Source organism: Hyperoodon ampullatus, assembly GCF_949752795.1.
Source record: "Hyperoodon ampullatus genome assembly, chromosome: 2".
NCBI classification, from domain to species: Eukaryota; Metazoa; Chordata; class Mammalia; order Artiodactyla; family Ziphiidae; genus Hyperoodon; species Hyperoodon ampullatus.
Window position 1 is genome coordinate 13,876,125 of NC_136915.1, and position 18,363 is coordinate 13,894,487.

General features: G+C 53.8%; 1 protein-coding gene across 1 annotated transcript in view; it reads left to right on the forward strand.

Moving 5' to 3' along the window:
• The first annotated feature begins 16,488 nt into the window (after positions 1-16,488).
• The window catches only part of PADI1 (peptidyl arginine deiminase 1), a 34,211-nt gene continuing 32,336 nt past the window's right edge, over positions 16,489-18,363 (forward strand). The window contains exon 1 of the mRNA XM_079719546.1: positions 16,489-16,613. Within this exon, the coding sequence (XP_079575672.1) occupies positions 16,522-16,613 (92 nt within the window). The 5' untranslated portion in view covers positions 16,489-16,521. The remainder of the gene's footprint in view (positions 16,614-18,363) is intronic.

The following is an 18,363-nucleotide window of genomic DNA, read 5'->3' on the forward strand; positions in this document are numbered from 1 at the left end:
ACCACTGCATCACCAGGGACGCCCCAAAACTAAATTTAAATGAAAAGAAAATATAGGTGAACAAATGTGAAAACTTAGATGAAATGGACAAATTTCTAGAAAAATATAACATCCACACAACCAGCAGTATGCTGGTAAATGCTTAACAGTTGACTTTCCAAACCAACCAAACACCTACACACACAAACAAAATCTGCTCATTTGTAGCGTTTACCAATTTCTGTGGTGTAAATATTCCCACCACAGCCAGTTTCAAGCTACCAATATGGCATCATTGAGTGCAGAGGCAGCCACCAGCACACTGCTGAGTTCTAACACAAGAAATGGAAACCTGCCATGTCTTGCTGCAAATGAGCAAGACACCCTCCACCCTCCACTCTGGTAGCTGCTGATGTTGCCGCTAGTGAGGGATGATCTTGGCAGGGTCCCGCCAGAGAGGGGCAGCCCAGGAACTCACACCCACTCCTGGCCTGGCTCTCTTTCTGCAGACTGTGACTGAGCAATGGTCCTGTCTGAATATTTGAACCTAACCAGGCATGTGTAGACTCATGCATCACAGAATGTCAGTGACCAGCTCCTGGCAATTGCAGCTCAGAGAGGGCCAGCAATGTGTCCAAGGTCACACAGCAGCATATGGCAGAGTTCAACTGGGAGTTAAGCCTCCTATCCCGGTCTTGGAACTGTGCAAATTTGAGTCTGGCCCATGAACCCTCTTCAGCTGGGCCCCTGGGCATCTTGTGCTGCCCTGTGCTGGCCTGGGGATGCCAATGGGATCATGCATACACCAAGGCCAGGTCTGGCTGTCCTCACTGCTTCTCCTCGGGAAGCCTAGGGAGCCCCGTGAGCAGGGCTACCACTGGGGGTGGGGGTCAGCAAGGCCAGCTTTGAGCCATGGGGAGAGCCCACCCCCGACAGGACCAAGTCAGCAGGGTGAGGTTTCCAGGAGGTTCTGGACACTCCCCAGAGGATGCGGGCATCCCCTGGGGCCCTTCCGGAGGCTGCGGGTACAATGGAGAAATAAAGCGTGGGCTTCAGAAGCGCTCAGAGCCGGGCTGGCGATCCAGGTCCCCACGTAGGTGCTGCGTGACCTTGGGCAAAGTGTCTCAACATCTTTGAACCTCTGTTTCCTCTAATAAAGATGTCCAGCTCAATGGCATGAGGCTCGAATGAGGTAATGTTCAAGTGCTTTCTCTGGGCTGGCATACAGCAGGTGCTCAATAAACAGCAAGTTCTTCTCCTCCTGCAGCTATCTCAGCCGGGCCTTTCCCCTACTCAGGGCATCCTGCCAGCTGACCGTGTAGTGGTTGGCAGAGCGGTGAGGTGACCTTCCAAGCCCCATGACCCATAGTGGCAAATTCCTACCACAGCCAGGACCTGAGTCGGCCTCCTTAGGGGATGCTCAGGGGCAGGGGTGCAGAACCAGGAGGGGGGATTCAGCCCCAAGGTGATCCCTGAATACCCCAAATACAGGCAATCTTTCTGACACCTGAGCTGTCCCCCCAAGGACAGCTTGAGGTGTAGAGCTGCTCCACTTGGCCCCAGTGCAGGCTAGAGCCATGGCCAAGGGTCAGGGGACCAGTGGAAGGTCCAACCTCTGCTGCCGATGTGCTGTGTGACCTTGGGCAAGTCATTGCCCTCCCTCTGGTCCTTACTGTTCCCTCCTGTAAAAGACAGGTATTGGGCCAACTCAGCTCTGGGGTCCCTCTGGCTCTGATTGTTGGATATTTCCAGCCTCCACCCAGCTGTGACTTTCAGAGAAGTGGCCTGGACCAGGGCTGCACCCCAGCAGGCATTTTCCTTGGCTCACGCAGGAGCTGCGCCCCAGGCTCCCTGGGCCAGACCAATAAACGGGGGCTCGTAAATGTCTGGCAAGGCAGCAGGCCTCCCTCAGATAAAAAGTGTTTTTCAAACAGGGTTGAGAAAGGCTGGCTCTGGGCATCCCTGAGTCAGGCTGTTACAGGGGCAGTGGTGCAGAGGGCATCCAGCTGCCCAGCCCTCCCAGCCCAAGGGTGTGCGGAACCAGCTCCCTTAGTCATCCACCCTGTCTGCTGCCTCTCTCCTTCCCTCCTTCCCTTTGGACATAAACTTGGACTCTAGTCCTGCCTTCCTGTGTGGCCTTGGGCCTGTCACTTCTCCTTCTGGGCCTCAGTTTCCCCATTTGTCAAACAGGGGGGCCAGTCTTTGGCTGGCCTTGCTCCTGGATGGTGTTGAGACTTAAGGGAGACAGCGTGTGAAAGCCCTTTGCCAGAACTGAGCAAATGTGTTGTGTAAGAGCGACACTCACGACAGAGCGGCTCCCTTCCAGGAAGAGACAGGAAGACAGTTTCCTGAGGGCTCCTCCATCAGACTGGAGATTCCTCCAGGACAGCGTCTGTGCCTCCGCTGTTAGATCAGAAGTTTCATAAAGGAGGGAGAGAGGGGTGTTGCCTAACCCTTAACTCCTGTAAGGTAGGGCCTGTCTTTCCGCCATCAGACTAGGTGATCCGTGTCGTCAGGGGCTATACCTCCCCAGCAGATGGGAAGTTTCCCGAGGGTAGGGGCTGTCCTCTCCTCTCAGAGAGGAAGCTCCTGAGGACGGGCAGGGTGTCTCTCCTCTCAGTCTGGGGGTCCTGCAGAGCATGGGCTGTGCCTCCCCCTTCAGACTGGGGCCCCACTGTCCTCCTCTATGTTTCTCCTTCCCAGCCAGGGCCCAGGAGGCCTGTGTTGTGGACGGCTGCTGGGTGCGGGGCTGGTCCTTGGGGACCAGCGCTGGACGTCAGGGAGAAAGGAGGCCACACGTGGACCGAGGGGAAGTGGAGAGGGAAACGCATATTAAAGCAAAGCAGCGGCTCGGAACGAGGCGCCCGCCCTGCCAGGCCGCGATGGCACTGTGAGCTCAGGACAGAGGGCCAGGGTCGGGCTGGGTGATTCAGGCCTGCCCTGGGGCTGGTTGGCTCTCAGACTCAGCCCAGCCCCACCTGGCCTCACCAGCTTATTTGGAGTGGGAGTGGGTGGCTGAGGTTGGGGGCACTGGGGTGCTGTTAGGGAGGTGGTGCAGACCTGGCCTAGTGTCCCCGAGTCAGTGCTGGACAGCTGTCCGCGGATCAGAGCTACTCAGTCCTCTCCTTGTACAGCTGTAAAGACCAAGGTCATAGAGAGGGTGCCCAGGCCACCCAGCCAGTCTGCAGGGCGTTGAGCCTGGAACCCAAGGCTCTGACTCCTGGCCCAGTGCCCCTTCCACTCTGCCTGCCTACTTCTTGGGGAGACTCAGCTTGTGCTCTGAGGGAGCCTCTCCTCCCACCTGAGGGTGGATAGAACACCCCCCCAGCCCCCGACAAGCTCACTGTTAGCCCTGAGCCCGGATAACCCAGAGACAAATCTGGGTGCTGTCTGGAAGACTTCCCAGACCCTCTTACCCAGGACACTGAGCCTGATACTTTCCAGAATTTACCCCTGAGCAAAGGCACAACCAGATACACGCCTTGGAGGGACTCTGGGGTTGCAGCCGGGGAAGCTAGCTGTGAACACAGAAACTCCTTGAACGTTCCTGCTTAATAGTTGCAGTGTGTGCGTTTTGAGTTCCGCTCTACCATGCAGGGCTGGTGGTTTATCTTTTTCATGTTGTTTTGTAGACATTGCTTACATAAGCAATGGATGGATGTGAGTGGATGTGAGTCCTTTGTCAGAGACACGGATTATGAGTATCTTCTCTTCTACATGGAATATTAAGTCATCAGCTCATTCCAGGAGCATCAGTAATGAACAGACTGGCAAGACATGGAAACAACCTAAAGGTCCATCGACAGATGAATGGATAAAGAAGATGTGGTACATATATACAATGGAATACTACTCAGCCATAAAAAAGAACAAAATAATGCCATTTGCAGCAACATGGATGCAACTAGAGATGATCATACTAAGTGAAGTAAGTCAGAAAGAGAAAGACAAATACCATATGATATCACTTATAGGTGGAATCTAATATATAACACAAATGAACCTATCTATGAAACAGAAACAGACTCACAGACATAGAGAACAGACTGGCGGTTGCCAAGGGGGAGGATGTTGAGGGATGGAGTGGGAGGCTGGGGTTAGCAGATGTAAGCTATTATATATAGAATGGATAAACAACAAGGTCCTACTGTATAGCACAGGGAACTATATTCAATATCCTATGATAATGGGAAAGAATATATATATATGTATACCTAAATCACTTTGCTGTATAGCAGTAATTAACACAACATTGTAAATCAACTATACTTCAATTTAAAAAATAAGGAAAAAAATATAATGAACGGGCCAGACCCTGTTTGTGCTGGGTGCTGGGGTTCCGAGATGCACGTGATGTGGCCCCTGCCCTCAAAGGGAGCACATCTCTGGAGGAGAGACAGACATTTAGAATGAGGAAGAAAGAAAGGCCAGTTTCTCTCACCAAGCTAACATGATTTTCTTTACAAAAGTTTTATCAAAACTTTCTTCAGAATCCAGCCAGGGTGAAAAGAAAGGTTTCCCCGTGTTTGTTTTCTGCTCTGGGTCTTTAAATCTTGTGCAGTGAGTGCTGCTTCTAGATGCTTCCTTGACTCCACAAGCCCCATTGGCTGAATGTGTACTCAACCCCTGACCTCTTCCCTGGTTTCTGCCCTGGTTTTGGGTGGCTTCACCAGGACGTGGTCGAATTCTCAACCCTGGAACCCGGTTCTTGGTGCTCAGGGGACGTGAGTCAAGCGGCCTGGGAGTGTGCAAAGCAGGGGTGGGGTCAGGCCCGATGAATATTCTGCAAAGCTGGGTCCAGTTTAGGACTCCTCACCTGTCCTGGGGTCAGTGGGTACCATGTCAGGCTGAGCCAGACTCCACTCCCACCCTTGGGCTGCCAGCCCTGAAGGGGACTCGGGAGGCTGCGAGCAGGACGTGGGCAGAGGCCAACCCTTGGAGCAAAGGGGGCAGGAAGAGGCTGGTCGGATGGGCCTGGCACGGAGGTGAGCCCAGGCCACGGAGATGTCCACGGCCCTCCGGTGCACGGACGGTGGGGCCTTGGCGGGCTGGGGGCAGGGTGTCCGGAAGTGTGACGGTAGGCAGAGGAGGGCAGAGAGGCCTGGGCTCCAGCCCGGGCCCTGTTCCTGGCCTACCACGTGCCAACAGCCAACGCCCCTCTTATCTAAGAGGCCTCAGTTCTCTTATCTGTGAAGTGGCCTCCACGGCTCCGACGTTCTCTGAAACGTGACTGGGAGGGAGGGACCGTGAACACATTGGATCAGGTTCCCTCCTTGGGGAGCCCGGAGGAAAGACAGAGAAGCAAGAGGCATAGTCTGAATCATGGAGGGAAAACCCAGTCCCAGCACGGGAGGCTCCAGCAATACCTCTGACTGGAAGGCTCCGGACCCCGCGCTGGACCAGGAGCCCGTGGAATTGGGGGCATCTCTTTCTGCTTGTTTATAAGACCTGTGTGGTCATCTCTGCATCTGCCTGAGACTGTCCCAGGCCCCCAGAGCTCCGTGAGGGCACGGACTGTGTCCCAACCCAGCACAGACAGCGGGGCAGCACTATGGGGGTGTGTGGTGCCCCCGTGAACAGCCTCGAGCCCCTGAGCTATTGCCCCCCCCCACCCTCTGCCTCCCTGGGTCAGGAGGCAGGGGCAGGGGGACCAGGCAGACGACCACACTCGTGTCTATATGCCCCCTGCCCCCAGAAACTGTGGGTGTTGTGTCCTGAAGACTTGGGAATCCTGGGATCAGCTTATGAGGAATCACAGCCACTTTGGAGGGTGGAAGCAAGGACCTCGGGCCCCAGACAGCACGTGGGCAAGGTGGGGTTCATGAAAGGCAAGCCTGCGGACCCTCAGAGACCATCAGACCATCCCCTGCCCCCTGACACACGCAGATCGGAAAACCCCATCAGGGCTCTGACCGGTCTGGGGGTGTTTCCCCCTTCCCAGCCCAGCGTACCCCAGGACAGGGATGGATGCAGAGCACATAAGAGCCATCAGCCTTGGGGGCCAGGGTGACGGCAGGAGCACGAGCTCAGAGTCACAACTGTCCTGAATGAGTTGTATGACTTCGGGAGGCATCTGCTCCTCTCTGAGCCACGCTCTGTTCACCTGTAACTGCCTTTCTGGGGTGCAAGGGACCACGGTGAGCTGCGGTGAGTGCTCAGAGCAGAGTCTCAGCGTGTGGCCTCCCTCCCCTCCTCCGGGGGGCCGGGCACTTTGGGGGGGCCTCAGGACACACTTTGCTGATGTCAGCAAAGCTTAGGGGTGTAGGGATAGCCACCCTGCCTCTTGTCTGCATGGGAGGCTAGGTTGGAGGGCAGGGGGTGGGGAGCTGGAGATGCCACCGCCAGGGACCTGGTTCTTGGTGTTACCAATCAGCATTCTTGGCCTTCCCCAATCAATAGAAATTGATAAGAAGCCAGATAAGAAATTCAGGCAAGGCTTTATTGGGGCTCCTGCTACAGCAGGAGGGAGCGAGAACAAGTAACAGGTTCCCTTGCTGGCTCCCTGAGGAGGGGAGAGCTGGGTAGGGGTGTGTCCAGGGGTCAGGCCGGAGGGGTGGCTTAGGGGGTCTGCCCTCCCCTTTGGTGGTGGTGTGTGCAGGGGGCATGCGCGGTACCCTGCTTTTGCTCCCGGCTCTTCAGAAGTGGCAGCTGGGTTTTTGGTCTTTTTGTATCTTGTTGTCCATCATTTGCCCCAACTGCACATGCACCACAGTTATCTTAGTCCCTTATAGTTACTTTGTATTTTGTTGCTCAAGGAGACATTTGTCTATGTGCAAGCACTGCAGCAAAGGTCCCGAGTTTGAGCAGTTGGTCCCAGAAAAGACAGTGGGAGGTGAGTGGGCAAGCAGGATGTGGCGGAGGTGTTGACAGCTTCTAGGGCGTTGGCCATCTGATAAGCCCTGTGGCTTCCTTGCCAAAGACTTCATGAGATTTATTTGTTTTCTTTAGAGCCAGGTGAGGTGCCAGGTGAGCTGGCTTCCAGCCTCGGCTTTGTGGCTGGCTTCTTTGTGAGCCAGAGCCAGTCACCACCCATCTCTGGGCCTCAGTCTCCCTGTCCGTGATCTTCCTGCCTGCACCCTAGTGCTGGTGGATCCAGTTTATTTGGCTGAGTCATCTGATGGCTCCCAGCCTCAGTTTCTTCATCAGCATAGTGGGGATAAACACAGCTACCACCTGGGAGATGTCAAGGGGGCTGTCCCCTCAGCACCCAGTCCGGGGACGCCGTAGGCGATCAGTACCTGTCCGAGTGCAGGGAGCAGGGGGCTTGGAGGAACAGACCCTGGGGGAGCGGGAAGCTGAGAGAGGATCTGGGGGGCTCTAGGACTCCCTCCTCCTCTCTCCTCAGTGTCTCTGTGCCTTTCATTCTCTCTTGGTTTCGGTCCCTCCCTCTGTCTTGCAGCCTGTCTCTCTCCGTCTCGGTCTCTCTCTGCATCTCGTTCTGTCTCTCTCCCTTTTGTTCTCTGTGTCTCTCCTCCTCCTCCTCACTCTCTCCCTTTTGTTCTCTGTTTTGGGCCTTCTTTGTCTCTGTCTCTGTTTTTCAGCCTGTTTCTTTCTGTTTTTCTCCTTCCCTTTCCCATTCTCTCTCCTCTCTGGAGGCCCTCTGGCTTCACTGAACTGCCGGGCCAGGCTAGGGTGGGGAGAAGGCCGAAGCTCTGCTCTCAGGTGACACTGGGGTCCCTGAGGATGCTCAGTTCAGTGCCAGGGTCAAGGAGATAAAGGCCAGACAGCCCAAGAGCTCTGTTAAGGGATGGCTGGAACCTCTGCCTGGGAAACGTGGGGGCTTCTGACTGGCTACGGGATCTATGGGATGGGTGGTTGAGAACACTTGTACCACTGTGAGTCTGGGTATTTTCATTTAAGCCAGCTTCCTGATCCCCCAGAGCCAAAGGCCTGGCCATTTCCTGTCCCTCTGAAATGTGACGTCTTGTCAGAGGGACGAGGAGAATGTGGTTGAAGCAGGTGGTTTCCCAGGGCAGAGCCTGTGGGTTACTTGGAGAACAGAACACTTCTGGAAACCAGAACCATCTGGGAGGGCTTCCTGGAGGAGGTGGTCTATGAGGGACCAGGAGGGAGCCTAATAGGCCCGGGAGCCCAGCCTGTGCTGGGTGCTTTATTTATTTATTTATTTTTCAATATTTATTTACTTATTTGGCTGCACCGAGTCTTAGTTGCAGCACACAGGATCTTTAGTTGCGGCTCGCAGGATATTTAGTTGCGGCATGTGAACTCTTGGTTGCAGCATGTGGGATCTAGTTCCCTGACCAGGGATCGAACCCGGGCCCCCTGCATTGGGAGCGTGGAGTTTCAGCCACTGGACCACCAGGGAGGTCCACTGTGCTGGGTGCTTTAGTAACCTCACTGGTTTCTTCTTCTGCAGAGTGGAGATAAGCACAGCCACCACCTGGAAGATGTCGAGGGGAGTGTGTTGTAAAACCAGCACCTGGACCAGGTGTGTACATAACAAGTCCCTTTTTGCAGATGAGGCCAAAGCATCCCCAGAGGGGTCAAGTGGCTGCCCGTGGTCATGCAGCCAGCGAATGGCGGGGCAGGGCTGGACCCATGCTCTGTGCAGTGCTGGTACAGCCTCCCCAGCTGCTGACGCCCCTGTACCCGCAGCATCCCTTCTTCCCTCCCTGGACGTGGGGTAAAGAGAATGGGTCGTGTGGCCTTGGATCAATTGCTGACCCTCTCTGGGTGTATCACCTGGGACAAATCAGACCAGTGGCTTTCTGAGAGGGTCTGAGGAGCCCCAGGCCCCCGCACCAGGGCTGCAGGGCCTATTGGAGGGGGAAGGGGGTGAGCATGTGGGCTTTGAGCCCCTACCTTGCTTGGTCCCGAGGGTCTGCTCTTTAATCTGTTTTAACTGTGGCCTCCTGCACTTCCAGGTTCTCTGTAAAGCCTCCTATTTCCCTGAGTTTCCAGGAGCGTATGTACCCCGACTCCTCTACCCCAGCCATCAGGCGCCCCCCTGCCCCCAGGCTAGCCCCCGACCCCAGGACTCAGGCCAGGCCAAGGCCAGCAGGGGCCGGATGGCCTGGGTCCCTGTTCTGGGAGGCTCCAGGGCTTGAAGGGGTGCCAGAGTTGGGTGGCCGGTGTCCAAAAGACCTTAATGGTGTGAGGCGGCTGGGAACTGGTATCTCTTGGGTCCTCCTGCCATCAGGCCTCTGTGCGGGGGTCTGGGATCGGGGCTGCTCTGGGACCAGCAGGCCAGACACAGGACATTCTCGCCCTTCCCAGGGCAGAAGCTGGGGGTGCATGTGACGTAACAGGAGAGGCTGAGGCCAGTGGCCCCTGCAGCCTATAACAACACAAGAGCTAGCCTGGCTTCATCCTCCTTGGAGGCGGTGGAACATGGTGACACAGTCTCTGAGTCCCATGGATGGGGCTGCAGCTCTGCCTCTGTCCTCATTAGCAGGACACCTTAGACAGGTTGCTTAAACTCCCTGAGACTAGACTTCCTTCTCTGCAAAGCAGAGGCAACAACAGCGCTTGTCTCCTAGGTTTTTTTTTTTTTTTTTTTTTTTTTGCGGTATGTGGGCCTCCCACCGTTGCGGCCTCTCTCGTTGCGGAGCACAGGCTCTGGACGCGCAGGCCCAGCGGCCATGGCTCACGGGCCCAGCCGCTCCGCGCGGCATGTGGGATCCTCCCAGACCGGGGCACGAACCCGCGTCCCCTGCATCGGCAGATGGACTCTCAACCACTGCGCCACCAGGGAAGCCCGTCTCCTAGGTTTTGATGCAAGAAGAAAAGATGGTGCCTGCAAAGCGCTTAGCTGGCATGTTGTAAGCGCTCAGTCAGCGCTGGCTCGCATTCTTACCCTCCCTTCCCTCCGTGCCTGCATCCCTGGTCCTCTGCACATCCCCTTATTGTGGCTTTTACAAAACGTCCTCGTGACAACGTGTTCACACGTCCACGTTCCCCATAAACCATGCTTTCCTATAAGGCAAATTGGGATCTGGTCTTTCTCATCTATTCATGGCCCGGCCCATGGTAGATGCCCAAGAAATGTTTGTTGAATAAATGAGTGATTGATTTTGGCAAGATGCTGAACCCTTCTGTACAATGGTTTCTCCAGTGGGAGTCTTGGCTGATGATGTCTCGTCAGTAACATAAGCTGGTGAGAACAGCAGTTGGACAGGTCAGATGTAGATGGAGTGTCAGACGACTTGAGAATCCAAGTTTCTAGCTCTGAGGTTGATTCTCTTTTACTCCACATTGCCTCCACCTGGCTGTGTCTTTAGAGGCAAGTCACTCCCCTTCTCTGGACCTCTCAGTCTCTGTGTGTTCTGTGAGGCCCGCAGACCAAGTTTTCTGGAAGGGCCTGCCTAGATATGGAGTTCAGCATTAGGGGACGCCCCCTAACACATTCCTGTCCCCAAGCCCCTTTCCAAGAATGATTCTCCAGCTCTGGGTGAGCCGGTAGAAGGTGCTGAATCCAGGCTTATTCTCACAGTGGGACGTCAGCGGTAGCCAGGTTGGCTGACATTCGAAGGTGTTGAATCTCTGCTTTCTCAGCACGAGGAATAGCCAATATCAAAGAGGATACCCCAAATTCTCTGCCACTCCCTATTTAGTCAAAGGTTTGGATAAAATAAGGAAGCTCATGGAGGAGAGTTGGAAGGATACAAAGCACATATTTCTATAGACAGTTCCTTCCCCAATCTATCTGTGAATCAAGCCAAACCCAACCATAACGATGTTGTGAATTACTTAGTTTAATATTCCACCCTTCCCCCAGTTATTAAACTACACCCAGTGGTGGGGGCATTTCTCACAGTTCTCAGGGCCTGGAAGAGCCAGGCTTCTATTCCTCAACTGGTTTAGTTTTAACTTCTGAGCACCATGATTCACAGAATTGATTGCATTTCCCTTTTTTCCAGGGCCACCAGGAAACTCACAGCTAAGTCTGCCAACCAGATAGGACGCCTCTCCCTGTCTTTTTCTTTCTTTCCTACTCTTTGACTTCATTTTCTCACTTAAAAAAATCAATCACATCCTGGATATATTTTGTAAGCCATCTCAAATTCTTTTTATTAGGATGTGGGCTATGAATCCATGAAAGAAGTGGAAGTGTTGAGTCTTCCTGTGGAGTGGATGCTGGAGGAAGAGAGGTGGAAATGGGGAAGGGAGAACAGGAAGGCTGCTGATGGGCAGAGGTTCATGGAAAAGCCCAGGTCAGGGAGCAAACCCCAGGAGGGGAAGGAGTGCAGCCCAGAGGAAAATGATCAAGATAGGGGTCAGGTACTGAGTGAAGGAGGATCATCAGGGGCCTGGTCTGGGAGCCTTGAATGCCAGGCTACGTTTCTAATTTTTTTTGGCCGCACCGCGTGGCTTATGGGCTTTTAGTTCCCCAACCAGGTATCAAACCCGGGGCCCTGGCAGTGAGACCACCGAGTCCTAACCACTGGACTGCCAGGGAATTCCTAAATTTCTATTTTTTGAGGATCCACTCTGCCCCAGGCACTTTACATATGTCCTTAATAATTTCTACATTATTCCAGGCTTTATGAATTAGGAGACTGAGCCTCAGAGAAGGTAAATCATTTGCCCAGGGTCCTGAAATCTAAGAAATGGCAGAGCCCAGACTGGAACCCCAGACAGCAGCCCCCAGCCGTAGGCTTTGCCCACCTTCCTTTATCCTGAGACCATACGGAGCTGTGGAAGGCTTCTCAGGGAATGATGTCATCAGATGTAGGTTTCAGACAGATCACTGCTGCCTGCAGCATGGAATGCAGTCAGTCTGGGGTCTGGGGGACCAGGAGGCAGCTCAGATCTCTGCTGAGAGATGATGGTGGCTGGGACCAGGGCAGCAACGGGGATGAGGGTGGGGACAGAGAGGATGGGGTGGGGTCAAGAGAGATTTGGGAGGGAGAGCAGACGGGTCAGGTGGTGTGACTTTCGATGCTGGCGGTGGGGAAGGAGAAGATGTGCTGCAGCGGCTGCTGAGTTGGCCACCTGCGGAGGTGGGGCTGATCCTACCTGACTGCAGCCCCCCAGGCCTGGACCTTGCCCAGTCCAGCCCCCCAAGCGGTGTCATTAGCTTTGCTGACCTTGCCACGTGGAGCCATAGATGTCCCAGAGCCAAGGAAGGAGTTGGTGATTCCTGAAGGTCCCTGGTGACCTGGGCTGGGGTGTCGGGGCCCTGAGGGGACAGTGTGGGTCGAGTTGGGTGACTCATGGCCCCCACCACTTCCTGCCATTAGAGCTGCTAGCCCCAGGAGCTCTGGCCCTGCAGGAATTAGTGGGTATCCTGCCTTCTCACAATGGCTGAGTCAGAGTAATAGGGAGAGAGTAAAGGGACAAATTAAATAGTTAATCTCACTAGGGGATTGTAAGTAAAGAAAAAAGTATGGGAGACCTCTGTAAGTTAATGAGCACTCAAGAAAACAGGTTTGCTTAGCCACAAAAGCAAGCAAGCTTGCTTAACATTGAAGCAATTCAACAGAAGCATGAGACATAGCCCAAAACAGTAAAACAATGGTGGCATGAGTCCCACATCCTGCCCAGTGAGCTCAATAAGTTAATGACCCCTAGGACATGCTCTCTGCACACATAAAATCAATCATACACAGTCGTGGCTTGACCACATAGGGACAAGAAAACTCCCAGGCCCAACTTGGAGGAGGAGCTGATGATGGAAGCATGACATCTGCTCAAGAATGAGGAAGAAGGTGGTCATTTCCTCCTCCCCACTTTTCCTTTGATTATAAAACTGTAGCCCACTAAGTTCTCGGGGCATGGCACCTTCTTGCCCATTCGCTTGTCAGCTTCACAAGCGTCCTATTCTACTAAATCACTTCTTATCTATCACTTTGCCTCTCGCTGAATTCTTTCTGCTCTGAGACATAAAGAACCGGGGCTTCTCGGAGCACGCCCAAAATGCCACCTAGTGGTTTCAAGAGCCCTCGGGGCCTTTCCTCCATCCACCTGGGGGTCCAGGATCCTGCTCTGGGTATCAGGGGCACAGAAGGGTGTTGGGGGTGACCTGGGAGGTCCCAGAGGGGTGTGTCCATATAAGAAACTGAGAGGACTCAACAGGTGGTGAGAACTCTGATGTCTAGAACAGCACCTGTATACAAAAAGTGCCCAATAGATGTTTTTTCAATGAAGAAATGAAGGAAGGAAGGAAAACCTTGGATCCAGTGACTGCTGTGTCATCTCAGGGATGTCATTGCTCTTCTCTGAGCCTTGGCTCACCCAACTGGGAAATGGAGGAGCTGGTCTGATGGTCTCCAGGGACCCTTCCAGCTTGAAGCTGAGGATTCTGGAAAGCAGAGGGAACTGTCCCCGTGGTGCTCAGGGGCGTGGGGCATGGAGAAAGGCCATAGGGCAGGGTGTCTAGGAGCTAAGCTCTGCAGGTCCTCCCTCCCTCCCTCCCTCCCTCCACTGTTGTCCTAGGAAAGCTCAGGCACAGACCCTGTGTGTGTGTGTTGGTTGGTGGGGGGGAGCTGCCCCAGAGTGGAAGAGCCCACAGCTGGTGTCAGCTCTCATGGGAACAGCTCAGAGCCCACTCTGACTGGTCACAAGGCCTGAGACAGGCAGGTTCCATGCCCCGATGGTGCCAAGGCTCACCTGGGCCCAGGTAGCTTATCCCCATGGGCATCATATGACTTCCCCAACCAGAGTTATACCCTCCTTATCCAGCAATTCATAAACAGTCAGTGCTGGGGTCTCTAACTAAAGGCCCAAGGGTCAGGTCTGACTTACAAATGAGTTCGTTTTACTTGAACCATAGTGTTCTGCTTTTTAAGAAACATTGAATTTCAATACATTGGCCAAAGCAGGCTCTATTCCCTTTGCCACAGTTGCCACTTGTCCCTATTGTCTTGTACTTGGTAGCTTCACACATGTTATCTGCCTGACCCCTGAAGGCATTTGGAAACTCTGAGCTCCATCAACAGCCCTGCTTTGTGGACAGGGAGACTGGAGCAGGGAGAATGGAATCCTAGATGACCTAGAAGTTGGAAGAGCCCTTGAGATCATGAAGGTCTCATTTTCAGAACTCGGTCCCAGTATCATTACTTCGGAGACCTTCCCTGATCAAAGCAGCACCCCTATCCTCTCTGTCCCGTACCCTGCTCTGTTTGTCCTCACCACCTCCTGACACCCCACTCTCTAGCTTCCCAGTTTATTCCCTGTCCCTCTTGCTGCTCTGTGTGCCCCATGAGGGCAGGGACTTGGTTTCACTGTTGTATCCCTAGTGCCAGAATAATGCCTGGCACATGGCAGGTGCTCAAAAAAATTGTTGAAGAATGGGAAAAGTGAGGCGCTGGGCATGGTAGCACCAGCCCCAGACCCCCTCCCTGCTACAGTTTCCCTGGGTGGTTCCAGGGACGTCCTGGAGTTGTGCTGGAATCTCACGGCCACCCAGCAACCCCCAGGCCTCTGCGCCTGCACAGCGCTGTGTTTGGAGGCAAACCCAGCTGTGTTCTACCTGCCAGAAGGGAGAGGGGCCATGATGTCATCTGGCCCCCCCACCCCTCCTCCTCCCAGACCTGACCAATCATGCCTGGAATCCCAAGTTCAAATAGACCACAGCCTGGGTGTGCAGGAGGTGCCTTTTGTGGGTTGTGGGCAGGGCAAGTGTCTGGGCAGGTCTTGGTGTCTTAAGTGTTCTCAGAACCAGAAGAAACTAGAGGAAGGGAGCAAATTGCAGAGGGTGGGCAGGGACACCGAGAACAGGAAACTGTTCTTATTTTTCTTCCAAGAGAGACTTTATTTTTTTCCAAGGTAAAAATATTTGCTTATAAAAACTGAGCAAACACTACACAGAAGCACGAGGAAAAGGTAAAAAGGACACGCTCTTCTTCCTCCCATGTAGAAGCCTCCCAGGTAGAAGCCTCCACAGTAGAAGCCCCTCTAGGGTCAGATGGCCTGGGCTAGAGTCCTGGCTTGACCACTTTCCAGCTACGGATCTTGAAAGGGTCTTTAACTTGTCGGTGCCTCTTGTAAACTTGTCGGTTTCTTCTTGTAAAATGGGGATATTTGTGTTCCTCTCAGCCTCTCTGCCCACTCTCTGCTATTGCCTCCTTCTTTCCTCCAGCTCTGAGTACATTTCTTTTTAAGACACCATGACCTGCCCAGGCCCCTGCCCTGCCCACAACCCATAAAAGACACATCCCGCACACCCAGGCTGTAGTCCGTTTGAACTTGGGATTCCAGGCTTAATCAGTGCCTGTCAACTAGTATTGTCGTGAGGGTTAGATAAGTAAATCCATGGAAGGGACTTAGAACAGTGCTTGGCACACAGTGAGGGCTATGGACGCGTTTGCTAGCATCTCATCATCACCTGTCATCATCATCACCATCATCGTCATCACCAGTGGCATCACCGTTATCATCATCATCTTTGCAGACAGCTCTTTATGCACCAACCTGCCTTCCTCCCTCTTTCTAATTTGTCCACCCACCCACCCACCCATCCATCCATCCCTCTCTAATGGGAATATCCCCACATGCTCTTCAGGAGCCTGTTTTATCCACTCCACATTACATTACAGATAAACAAAATGGCTCAGGTCCTGGTTAATGGGGAGGGGTGAGAGTGATGGATCAAAATCATTGCACATCCTTGAAGCGCTGTTTTGCTGGGTTCCGTATCCCTGTGGCCAACCTAGACTCTGCCTCAGTGCTTTTGGGTGTAATGAACTTTGCAGATCAAGAACATTTGCAATCAGGTATGTTGGCAGTAAGAAAGATCATGCCAGGAAGATCTTCGAAATCAAAAGTAACCAAGTAAAAGTCTATGCCATTTTTGTGTTTCCCATCTCCCTAATCAGGCTGGGCATTTCTGGCGGTGGGGACTGTGTCCCCTCATACAGTCTCTTCCTGTAAAATGAGGAGACTAGTAATAGTTGCCAGGCTTTCTTCTAGTGGATACTAGGTGCCAGGCACTGTGCTAACCCTCCTACACATAGCTCAGGTAATCCCCACATCAACCCAGTGGAACAGGTACCACGGCTACAACTGTCATCTTCTTCTCCATGGAGAAACGGAGCCACGGAGAGGTTGAAGAACTTGCTAAGATCATAGGTTGTAAGTGGCAGAGCCGGAACAGTCTGATTGCACCGTGCCTTTACGTGCTAACTGATCCCTTAATGTATGACATAAGATCTGCAAGCCACTTAGCCAGCACAGAGCCCTCAGAAAATGCTGACTTAATTACCGTGTGGGTTCAGGCGCTGAGAGTCTGAGGATAGAGGTGAAGCTAGAGAAAGGGGGACGGGGGCTGCTGGGGAGCTTGTCTCCTGTTGACAGATGAGCCCTGCTCCACCAGGGGTCCCCTCTTCCCCATCCCCCAGAGAGGCCTTGGGTGCCTCCTCCCTCAGCCTCTTGGGTTGACAGGCCCGAGTGAGGAGGAATGGGCATGGAGCCAGGAGGTGGGGACCGGGCTCAGGCAGGCTAATCAGGTCATAGTGTGACTTTAAAAGGGAGGAGGAAAGCACTGAACCTTCAGAACTCACGCTCCTTCCTGGCAACGAGGTGCTTCGGAGAGGAGCTAGGAAGCCAGGGCGCGTGGAGCCTTGGAGCCCGGGGTACAGGATGGCCCCACAGAGAGCGGTGCGGCTGTCCCTGAAGAAGCCCACCTACGCTGTGTGTGTGGTGGGAATCAAAACATACGTGGATGTTCACAGGTGAGAGCCGAAAGCACCCACCTGGCTGCAGAGGGCTGGGCTGGGCTGGAGGACCCGCGGCAACGGGGTGGGCGCCTGGTGGACGAATGGGGCGTATTGGAGGATGCTGACAAGAGGTTGTTTTGACAGCAGAGCAGAGGGACTAGGATATCAGGTCCATCTTGGGGCTCTGGCTCCTGGCACCAGGGTAAAGTCTTTGGCCACTGGATGAGGGTTCCAGCTCTGAGCCCTGGGGCCAGGGTTTAGGGTCTGGGTTCTGCGTTCTGACATCCCAGTGGAACTTGTGTGGAGCATCAGAATGAATTGTTGCTCAAGACGGGGGACAGGGCTGGCCTCCCCTGATGTTGCCCTCAATTTCTTGCCAACGACCCATCTCTCTGAGGTGGGGAGGGGCAGTGTGTGTGGTGCAGCTTGATCCTAGAAGGCCAGCCAGGGCGACTGGGATCAAGAGGAAGTGGTTAGGGAATGCTTCAATGTGTTAATAAAAGAAAAGAACTGGAATAAGCCTGGGCTTATGTTTCAATGTGTTTTTTAATAGAGGAAAAGAACTTGGAACAAGCCTGGGGCTTGTGTTTGCCAGGAGGATGATGGCGATTATGGCACTGATGGCACCTGAGGGGCAGTGGAAGCATCAGCTTCCCCTGTTGGTCCCAATCCTCCCTGGCCTGGCTTTACCCAGATGGCGGTCCAGGGACCTGGCCCAGTGTGAGTTTCCCCACCTGGCCATTGAGGAAGTTGGTCTTGGGGGTCTCTGGGGGTCTTTCCAACTCGACACACTCTCTATGAGCTCCATCTCTACTGGATTGGATGGTACCAGAGCCCCTGCAGATGGGCAGGGGGCAGTCAAGGTGGGAGTCTCCCTCCCAGAGTAGGTGGGGGCTGAGGTCTCTTATAAGGTGGGATCTGAGCTGGGCTCAGCTTCACCTGGCCTCAGGGAAGCCTATGCCCCAGAAGACCTCCCTGCCTCCCTCTCTGGGGCAGTGGCCTGGGGCTGGGGAGGGAGAGCCAGGAGCCCTGGGAGGCCAGACCTCGGCTCTAAGTCATGCTGGGGGCCCTGGCGTGGGGCTGGTTCTCTTGCATCTGGGTGGCCAACAGAGATCCCATTTTCTGCTGCCCTTTTATCATACGGTTGCCAGACTTGGCAAATGAAAATACAGGGCACCCAGTTAAGTTTACATTTCAGATTTTTAAAAATGCTTTTTTTTAGTATATTGCATGGAACATACTTTTTTTTTTTTTTAATGCTGTTTAGCTGAAATTCAAATTTAGCTAGGCATCCTGTACTTTATCTGGTAACTCTGCTTTAACATCAAAAGTAGGGAGGAGGGGCTTCCCTGGTGGCGCAGTGGTTGAGAGTCCGCCTGCCGATTCAGGGGACACGGGTTCGTGCCCCGGTCCAGGAAGATCCCACATGCCGCGGAGCGGCTGGGCTCGTGAGCCATGGCCGCTGAGCCTGCGCGTCCGGAGCCTGTGCTCCACAACGGGGGAGGCCACCACAACAGTGAGAGGTCCGTGTACCACAAAAAAAAAAAAAAAAAAAAAAAGTAGGGAAGAGGTCTCTGTGAGCCCCTATCTTCCCGATTCCAGACCCCTGTTCTCACCCCAGGGGATGGCTATTTCTGGAAGGTAATTTCAGAACCTCAGGCCCTACTTGGTAGGTTGTGCTGCTGACTGAGGACAGAAGCACTTGACTGGGAGCCAGGAGACTTAGGTTCTGGTTCTGGCTCTGCCACTGACTTGCTGTCTGGTG